Below are 10,944 nucleotides of genomic sequence, written 5' to 3' on the forward strand. Positions count from 1 at the left end.
TGTGGACTCTCTAGGTCTCAATTTTGTGTTATAAATATACATTTTAAGTTTCATAAAAATCAGATAAAAATTGTGACTTCTAGAGGGTCCACAACCTTGGTATTACATACATTTACACTATTTGCGTACAGGGAGCATTTTGTCCGGAAGTTTTGATCCGATTGTCATGAAATTCGACTTAAACCATCATTTTAGTGTAAATGTAGAGATCACAATTTTTATCCAATTTTGATGAAACTTAAAAATATGTTTATATCCCAAAGATCTGGGTTCCTTTCAATACTTGCGCGTAACGGACCATAACTTCCTGGATTATGGCCACTGATTGTCAAAAAAATGCCTTTATTTATATCATTTATTTTCTACCAAAACCTGAAGTCCCATGCACTAGCATACCAGAGAAAGCCCCAGTTACTACATGATAAAGTGAGAAAATGGGAAAGAAATAGGGTTTAACTCTAGTTACATAAACTAGGTCATTTCATGACTAAAATAATATGTACGTTAAAACGTCGCTCAGTAATAAGCAGTAATTGTATTCCACAGAATTGTGACCTTTATATTCCAGTTCAATTACTAAATGGCATTGAAACAATTCAACATAATATGGTGCCATTTTATTTCAATAATTCACTTGCGCGTGTTATGTTTGTAGGCTCACAACACATGTGATGGCTGAACAGGAAGTCTTTAATGATGCAAACAGAGTGATCTCCTTTCATAATAATACCTAGTAGATTACAGTGCATTACAGGCATGCTTGAATTGTATTACTATGTATACTTGGACATATCACTACACATATAGAACAGTGAATAGAGGTGGAAACCAGAGGACCTGGAGAGAACCCACAAGATTAGTTAGGTGATCCTACTCCTTGTCACATACAAGATCAAAAACGTGCCACTTGACTCTGTGACATACCTTATGATCTAAAGCATTAGACCACTCGATCACCAACCATTCATACAAGAAGCTAAGATTACATGATATAACAGATTAGAATCAGCTCTAATAACTTACAGCTGAGACATATAATAGTAGGTCTACTTACTATTATGTCTAACTTGATTTATAAATACACCTGATAAATGATTACATGTAGAATTATCACCATTACATATACCACACGCATCATTTCTAGCAGTAGAATCAATTATTAAATCACACCCATATAACTGAAAATATATAATATTTCTATACACACATTTATAACTGGTTCTAAATGATCAGTTAATTATTCTAAGTCCAAAACTGTCAGTCATCACAGCAGATCCAATGGCAGTTGAATTTATAATAATAGAATGTTAAAAATGTAGTGCCTTGGCAATAACCATGTATTAGGCTAAAATAATCAAGGTAAAGAACATTAAACATTAAAACCTACAATTGTGGGAAATTTTATAGACAATATCTCAACTAATATTTGACCAAATCAATTAAAATATAAAGAAACAATTTGCAGAAGTCGAAGGCTACATACCGGTAGTTAAAGATAACCTTGGGGCCAAAGGAAACAAGGAAAGTCACCAGCCAAGTGGTTTGAATACAAAAGTTTGACAAAAATTTGTTAGCTGTGTGAACTCATAGAAACAATAAGTGGTATCAGGTGGTAATATTATCCAATGTAAGACAAAACTTCATATATCAACACTCGTCGATAAAGTAAAAAAAACCTGGTCAAAGCCTTGTTTTTTTACTTTATGGACTTGTGTTGATATTTTTTTTATATCAAAAAAGACTTGTAGGATATTCTCTATATACTCACCCTACAAGATCCTTGTACACATATATTATTACTGATATCATTACAAAGTGTACCATCTTTCACTTTATTTGATAAAGCAAAGAAAAAATTATAGTCTTTAGCTTGACAATACAGTTTACATTGATCTTCATCTGAAATAAACAATTAAATTAAACATGACAAAGAAATACAGTAGTGCCCTATTAAACATGACAAAGAAATACAGTAGTGCCCTATATTTTTATATATCAACCAGTAGCCCACATCATACCATAAAACAAATGGCAATGCACATTTCCTTTCAATAATCATTGCACTTGATCTTAATAAACTTTTGATGTTAGTGTGAGTACAACCAGGATATCCAAACATTAGCGTACATTTCCTATCAGTAATAATTACAATTGACCTTATAATAAAAACTTGATCTTAAAGTGTGAGTACAGGAAATTGGGATATATTATACTAAACACTACAAAAAAAAATCACCATTTGTAATGTGGGGTTTGAGAGAAATATCAGTTTTATATACACAATACAATAATATAAATGTGTTGTTATTAGAAGTGCTACACCATTAAATTTAGACCTTTTTACCTTTGTTAACATTCAAAACTTGATGATCTTTGGTGTTAATATCTTTTATCTTAGAATTCAATCATACATGATATTCAAATGGATTTCAAATATCATGAGAAAGACAATAACCAAACTTGAAATACCTGGATTTGCTTCTATTTGTTCTACTTGTAAGAACAATTCATAACAAATGAAATGGGGTTTAACGTCCTACTGTTCTGCTCAATCTGGGATAATGAAGACAGGCAATTCATAATAATTTCTCGCCATATTAATTTCTATTCAGTGTGCTGTTGGGATCATTACATTTTAACACACAGAAAAAAATTCTTAAGAAAACTGAACATATTTACCTCTCTGTATTTTTTTGTATGCTGTCCAATTATAAAACCATCCTCGAAATAATTTTTTATCAAATTCCTGACATTGCTCACTTCTAAAATCTGTGCTTCCTGTGCACGCCTTGAAAGAGATAACAAAAATATCATCCAATTGTCAAATATCAAGCAAAAATATCATTTGGTTGTCAAATAGCACGCAAAAATATTATCTGATTGTCAAATAGTATGTGAAAATATCAGTGGATTGTCAAATATCATAATTTGGTATTTATGCACCAATTTCTATGTGGCACTTTACATTGGACTCTCATACCCCCCCCCCCCCCCAAAAAAACAAACCCAAAAAAACCGGAACTTTATAATTTGACTTTCTTTAAATTGGACCCGTATAAATTAAGATCTTAATTACCTGAGTATTACATAATGAAAACATGACTAGTTCTCCTATACACGGTTTACCATTATATTTAGGTCTGTGAATAAATATAACAAATTATAAATGAGATGCAGTTTATAAATAGATAGGTTGCCAGGCAATGAAACATACACCCACAGCAGCTAAGTCATCCTAGCACTTGTGTCTCGTGTTCTAATGATTCAAGCATTGTTAAATGGACAATAAACCCCCTCTAAATACAAAACAGGAAGTGTTTATCTCCTAAACAATCTTTGGACATTTTGCTATCTTAATCATTCAAATAAAATAAGCTGTTTAGAACTACATGTAGCTCAGTAACATCCATGATTAGCAATTAGCATATGGATATTTGATGTTGATACTTACTTGGGATTATTACACTTTCTGTTTCGTTTCTGTATTCCTCCTCCACAAGTTCTCGAACATCTTGTCCATGGTGTCCATGGCGACCATCCTCCATTGATTTCTTTAGGTTTTTGTAAAGGTTTCTTTTCACATTTACTATGACGGCACCACTATAAAAATACAACTGTAGTTATTAATCATAAGCAAAATGTTAGTTAATAGTTTTTACACTATTATATTTGTACATCTTAACAAACAGTTGTCATTTAACAGAGTATTCTTTTAAACAACTGTTGCCCATTTACCTTGTCCACAAGTTTCAGCTTAAACATACATTATGCAAGAGCTAAATCTGCCTATTGCAGGTCTTTCTTTAGGCCTGAAATGTTTTCTAAATTATTAATTAAGACATAATCAACTCTCGATGGTATGGATTTCTCCGATATTAAATAGAGTAGAACACTTCCGCCATATTTTGATTTAAGCTAAAAATGAAGGAGCAAGACTTAGCTTCAAACAACCAGTACAGTGGTTGAAATTATTGCACATGTCTTGTCAAAACCTCAAAGGCTAATATCTTTGCTCGCAATAGAGTAATTTGAATCAAATTTTCAAATTATTCATTTTAAATTATCTATTTTTGAACTATTATAGCAAATATGGCTAGCTCTTTATCTGAATCTTACATAATGTATCTTTAATATACTTACTCAGTCATTTAGAAAACGTCATAAGAATTGTTCAATAGGATCGAGTAAGAATTTTGTATATTGTTTACAGGTTTTGAGTGACCTGATACATAAGACTACACTTGGCAAGCTCATAGACATTGTTATCCAGACACCATTAGAGTTGTCAGTTTGGAGTGACCTGATACATAAGAATTGTTCAATAGGATCGAGTAAGAATTTTGTATATTGTTTACAGGTTTTGAGTGACCTGATACATAAGACTACACTTGGCAAGCTCATAGACATTGTTATCCAGATACCATTAGAGTTATCAGTTTGGAGAGAGAGAGAGAGAAATTGGGTTTAACCTCCACTCGACACAAACTAGGACTAACACATGGTTTACTTTTATTACTCCTTGTCACGTACAACAGGGGATTCGAAACCACGTCAGTTGACTCAATGACAGGCCTTATGATACAGCGTGCACGTGCTAACCATTCGGCCATCCAACCCCCCTGTCAGTTTGGAACCTCATCAGCAATCACACTGACTGTTTGTCCTTTCTTTAAGATCTTATTATGAGTGTAAAAGTGGAATGGAATTGATTGCGTACCTACCATCCCTACCCCACACTTTGTGCCTTCTGCTGCTGGTAAAAACTTTGTCTCACACATCTTATTACCTTTATAACACCATAAACTCTTACACACTTGTAACTAAATAGTCAAAATACATTTGTAAATAATTAAAACATTGAAACCCAATATTTGATATAAAAACAAAAATCTTGCTCATCAACTTCATGGACTTTAGAGGTTAGCATGTTAGCGTTATTTTCAAATCATAATTGACCAATCAAAACGGGTTGTATGAATCGCTAATGTCCTCATTATCAAGTCTATAAACAGCGTGCAAGGACATATAAAATTAGCAGTGTGGGTCACAAAAGTGATTCAAGATGTGAAAATTAATGTTTTAAATCTGTATAAAAAGAAATGTGACTTACTTTTCCAAATTCATAGGAACAGACTTTAGCTGTAGGACCAAACAGCCATTTACACTGTGTTGTAGCATCATATAATTCACCTGGTAGTTTATCAGGAAATTTAAATTCTTGTATATAAGTAGGTCTATCAGATAAACAGTTCGACTGGATAGTACTAAACAAAAACAAACAATATTTGTATTTATAATTCATTTATTTATTGAACATATATTGGCAAATAGGTGTAAAATGAGTTAAATGTAAATCAGTTATACATTCATATTACATTAATATAATATGCGCTTTTCGAACCATTTTCTTCCATTTTTAGGTTCCAAATAATTGAGGTATCCCTCCTTTAATTAAAGGCTGAACATAAAGCAGTTAAACTAAGAACTGTAGCAATGTTGCTAGAATTTTTGCTCTTATAATTAATGGTGGTATTATATTTCATTAATTAATGTCTTTGGGCAATTGTACTAAATATGCACTAAAAATATAAGTGACGGGCTGACACATAAAAAAAAGTTATAGAGCCAAAACATAGCTGTGCCAACAAAACACATGTGATTGGAAATTTACCTATTGCATCATTTGGTTTAAGGGACCAATCATATCAGTAATTGCACAGGTTCAGGGTCATGAATACACTATTTTTGTGCGTGTTGTTCATAGGTCCTATAAAAGAAATCATGGCAAACTTTTAAGCCAGATTTCATTGGATTCCGGAGAGATTACCATCTGAGTTCCTAGACAGCAGCTTAATTCCAGAAGGGAAAAGATGTAGCAATTTCTATCAGCAGACTCGCCTAGCTGGATGAGGTTTGAGAGAATGACTTTATTATACTATGCTTGTATCTATGTATCCAGCTACGATATATAAAATGTAAAAACGAACTGTTGCACTGTTATTCCTGGTAAGACAAACGTCTTAAGAAAACAGTAAGAAGCAAATACACAACATGAAGGGGAAGCAAAGACAACTAGTGAAAATACTAGACGATCACAAGGCTACTAAGATATGTAGTAAGAAAAGATGCATGGGTCGTACATAGGATGTGGCGACCGAATTTACATAGGCGGCTCTCCACGGCTGACGAAAGACCCATGGTGCTACAGAACCACTTGATAACTAAGTATGCACCTTAAAATATTGTTTTAGTAGATGAAAAGGCAATAATTCTACTTTATATCATTATACTTTGAGATCAGATCAGGCTATTTTCTTACATCATTTTGGTTGATGGAATATTACAATTGACAAAAAACTTACTTTAAAAATTTGAGAAAATAATTTCTACTACAAGAGGACCATTGGAACAGTCCATTTCGACCTGTAAGTGTTGGTGACATGATGTTTCCTGCACCTCTTTTACAATTATTACCTTCTCCATCATGGAACATCCCAAAACTAGATAGATAACAATAACAACAAATGTTCATCAGTATTATTAAATATTCAAATAATTTAGTGTGCAAAATGGCTTGAGTTTAGTGCATAATAATAGAAATATATTATTTAAACTATTTGTCATATTTATATCTGTATATGAATTCTGAAATTCCATTCAGGTAAAAAAAAAGTACCATAGTATTATTTAAAAGTCTCCAATCAATGTGCAATTGTTTAAGGAACAAACATGCCAAGTTTCATGTTGACCGTACTTCAAAGAGCGCCACTGCCAAGAAGAAGGAGGAGATGCGTAGCCCTTTGATACCATTTCTGGTCAATAACAATTATGATTTGTCATTTCCCTGTTACTTACTTATGTCCTATTTCATGTGTAACAGTAAATGCAGTTGCTAATCCAGTATCTTCATTCATAATACAGCTTCTCAGGGGATTACACATACCATTTATAGGTGCAAAACCTGAAAATATAAAGTCAATTAAAGTAAAATGAAAATAATAATAATAATATGTCCATTTATAAAACGCTATATCCACAAAACGTGCTCATAGCGCATAATACACAAGTCTCCAATAATATAATTTAAACAGATAAATTTTCAAGTCAGATTTGAATTTATTTAGCGTAAGACTTCTGTGAAGGTCTAATGGTAGTTCCACTTTGTAGATGAGGCGACTTTTTTCAGTACAGGAGTGATATGAGAGCATATTTGACCTAGTCACAATCGAGCCGCTGTATTTTTGGATGCATTGAAGATGCATTGAAGACGTTCCAATTGATACATTGGTATGCCAACAATAGTCAAGTCTAGAAAAAATGAGAGATCTAAAGCTGCGGCTGCATCTTCAGTGATGAGATTTCAAATGGAACCAATACTTTTGAAATTAACACTTTTTGCACAGATCATTAATATAGTTGTCCATGTTTAACTGAGAGTCAATAAACACACCAAGGTTTTTAGCAACTGGGGAAAAGGGATGATGACATTGTTGATTGAAAGTGATTGGTCAGTTATTTTCTTGAGTTGTTTATGTTCATCCATAATTTTATGCAGATGTATGTTGTCATCACTTGCATGAAGTGATCAATTTCTTGTAAACACTCTAAAAAACAAAATATATTTTTACAAGATGATCTATTTGGTATAATATATAATTCTATAAATTCTATTACCTAAAGTATCACAAGGTGCATTTTTATTAGAACAGATATCTAGACCAGTTAGTAATATAGCATGATCATGTCTTCTTCCTGTAGCATCACTTAATGTAGACTGCCACTGACAAAAACTATTCAATGTATAATCTGCATGATGGCTGATATGTAATCCTGGCTAAAGTATTAAAAATAATAATGCATTAAAGGTTTGCTGAAAACTAACATATATGCCAAACTGTTTTTCTCAATCGAAAATACAACCAAAAACATTGACTTTATAAGAGAGAACTTTTTTTTTCATTGGGATATTTAATTGTGCAATGGAATTTATTCAATGGGAAGTGATTTCAAACACATAGGCAAGTTTTTAATAACAATTATTCAGTAGTTTGTTCACAATCAAAGAAATCTGTTTAAAATTTATGATGGTTCAGACTATAGTTCATGGCTAATGATGACAGTGTCTAGTAGTACTATTAAAGTTTGTGTTCATTTTTGCTAAATGCAAGAGGGGATTGGATTGTCGATTGGTCAAACATGTGCTTTAGATCATAAGGCCTGTGATTGAGTTAGTTGTGTCGTTTCAATCTCAAGCTTATATGCAACAAGGATTAGGCTCCCCTGGATTTTCTACTACTCTTCCCAGTTTCCTCCCATTACCATGATATTATGTTAGCCCTGAAATAACCTAATCCATGTCATGTTGATGTTAAACCCCAAATCTCTTTATCTGCTGAATGCAGATCTGATATTTGATAGTGTCGGGTTTATTATTTATGAAAAATAGAAACACTACTCACCTCATCAGTTTCTAGTACTACTAATCCAACTAATAAAATCTCCACAGGTTTACCTAAACTATTATCTTCAAATAACTTAGATACCTATAAATATACACATAAAATTAATACTTAAACGACCAATTTCAAAACTATAAATACATAAACACTTATTCTACAAATACATGTAGACTACTTTTAATAGCAATAACTGTTTCGATGATTTATGAATCACTACAAAATCTATAGTAGGCCTCGGTCTAAAGATTGATTGGGTTATTTAATGTAAAAGGATGAGGAATACTATTACGATTAAACTTGTTAACCATTTCCTTTCATTAAAAACTTATCTAAATTTAACTTACAAATTCAAAATTTCTCATTCACATAATATTTCCAACCAGTCAATTAGTTAAAGTTTATAAAGTATCTTTGTGTTATTTACATTTTTCAGAAAATATCAAATTTCTCAAAGTTTAATCATCATTAATATGTGCTAAGATTATTTAACTTTTAATCAAGAAAACATTATCAAAATATCTATGTTAGATAATCTCCTGGCTTGAATTTATACAATGGCACAGTCAGGCATTCCTAGCCAAATAGTATGCCATTTGCTTACCATACCTCAAAATACAACGGCAATATTTAAGACTTTTCGACGTTTTGTTTACCTATAAAGATCACAGCAAATTGCAACGATTTCATTGGCTGCTAAGTCGGTCAGCATTTAATTGCCAGTTGTCATAGCTGAATCTGCGACAAAATAAAAGCCTAAATCAAGAAAGTAATTTGGATCTGTGTTTGAGCTTGTTTTGGCAACTTGCTTACTTTATTGAATTTTTAAAAATAGTTTTTGCCATAAGACCGATGGGTGGAATAAAAAGTCATAAAAATCATGGACTGAAATATGCATCCCATACCCAATTGATCAATATAATTCTTTTTTTCTAGTTAAAGGATAATCAGTAACTTGCTCTCCTCAATACACAGCTGTTTTGAAGGGGTGAAAAAATATCCTCATTCTCTACCTTATGGGCTGTCACTGAAAAGTAGTGCACGGAATTTGAAATGGGTTGCTGAGCGACTATGCCTACTCGCCATGTGGGGCCAGGCACCCAGGAAATATATTATAAGATTTTGCTTGCATTGTTTTCCTTTATGTCACAGAAAAAGAGATACATGTACATCCAACTTACTATATTAAGAATACTAAGGATATAAGTTGTTATATTATGTCGACCATGTCTCCACACCATTGTTTTATCTGCTACAACTAGAGTTTCTACAGTTTGTCTCAGATTAGTAGTAGAATACTGATGTTGATGAGATCTTAATTCACTTTTGTTGTCTGGTGTTGTTTGAGCATTTAAACTATCTACAAGTATATAAAACAAGCAGTTGCCATACATGATACATTCACAAGTGATGAACAGAGAAAAAACTAAAAATGCTATTTTTTGTACAATAAGGGGCCATAATCCAGGAAGTTACAGTCCGATATGGGTGAATATCAAAAGGAAAGAAATTTTTGCGATATAAACATATATTTTAAGTTTCTTCAAAATCAGATAAAAATTGTGACCTCAAGAGTGTCCACAGGCAAAAAACTTGATTTTTCGAACAATCAGTGGCCATAATCCATAAAGTTAATGTCCAACACATGAATATATCGAAAGGATCCCTAACACTGAATGAAGTTATCAGGAATCATTGAAAATCGGATTGACTCATTGAAACAAACTATAGCAAGAAATCTAAACACTGGAACTTTCGCCACTTATTTTAAAATCAAATTTACTAGTCTTATTGTTTTGATTAAGTCTATTTCATCCAGTATGATGACAGCAGAGAGAAACACAAGTACATGTACCTGTACTTGCAATCAGGCAGAAGATCTTTCATCATTGCACCCACTGCTCAAATTCACACAGGCCTTAATGGGGATCTTGATATTAATACATACTTACAATCTCTTTCACTTGTTTTTTGTTGACGGAATTCTTGATGAGGTAGATCTGTTTTTTTATATAAAATATGAGGTTGTTGGTTATCAGGGATATCATCATTTTGCGACTGGATGTCTAGGTGTTTAGGTAAAGGCTCAATCACATAGTCTTCTGTTGGTAATCTTAATACCCCAGTCTGGAAAATGTAGGATAAAAAGAAATTAAAAATCTTGGCACTATTGTAGCATTTTTTATGAAATTAATTTCTCTAATGGTTCCATTCATTAAACTTGCTTTAATTCTTGGAACCATTCTTGAAATGAAATCTAAATCCATTTCATCTTAATTACTTAAAGTAATATTAAATCTCCTCAATTGTTTTTCAGTAGTTTGTTGATACTGTTTTGTAATTTTTATTAAAGATAACATCATGTTACAAAATTTATTTAAAGATACATTATGGGAGATTTTTATAGAGAGTTGGCCATTCTTGCTATAACAGTTCAAAGGTAGATGATGAAAGAAGAATGTATTGAAAAATTCAGTCAAATTACTTT

At 32.2% G+C, this 10,944-nt stretch overlaps 1 protein-coding gene across 1 annotated transcript; it reads right to left on the bottom strand.

The window, feature by feature from the left end:
- Positions 1-2,656: 2,656 nt before the first annotated feature.
- On the bottom strand, positions 2,657-9,850 carry LOC126815608 (A disintegrin and metalloproteinase with thrombospondin motifs 16). The gene is made up of 10 exons (XM_056099278.1): positions 9,638-9,850; positions 8,460-8,543; positions 7,675-7,834; positions 6,856-6,961; positions 6,363-6,500; positions 5,111-5,264; positions 4,722-4,820; positions 3,452-3,600; positions 3,077-3,140; positions 2,657-2,788 (listed from the first exon to the last, which is right to left on the bottom strand). The coding sequence occupies exons 1-10, from the start codon at positions 9,848-9,850 to the stop codon at positions 2,657-2,659; spliced, it is 1,299 nt and encodes a 432-aa protein (XP_055955253.1).
- Positions 9,851-10,944: the final 1,094 nt, after the last annotated feature.

The sequence above is a fragment of the Patella vulgata genome, chromosome 3, assembly GCF_932274485.2.
Source record: "Patella vulgata chromosome 3, xgPatVulg1.2, whole genome shotgun sequence".
NCBI classification, from domain to species: domain Eukaryota; kingdom Metazoa; phylum Mollusca; class Gastropoda; family Patellidae; genus Patella; species Patella vulgata.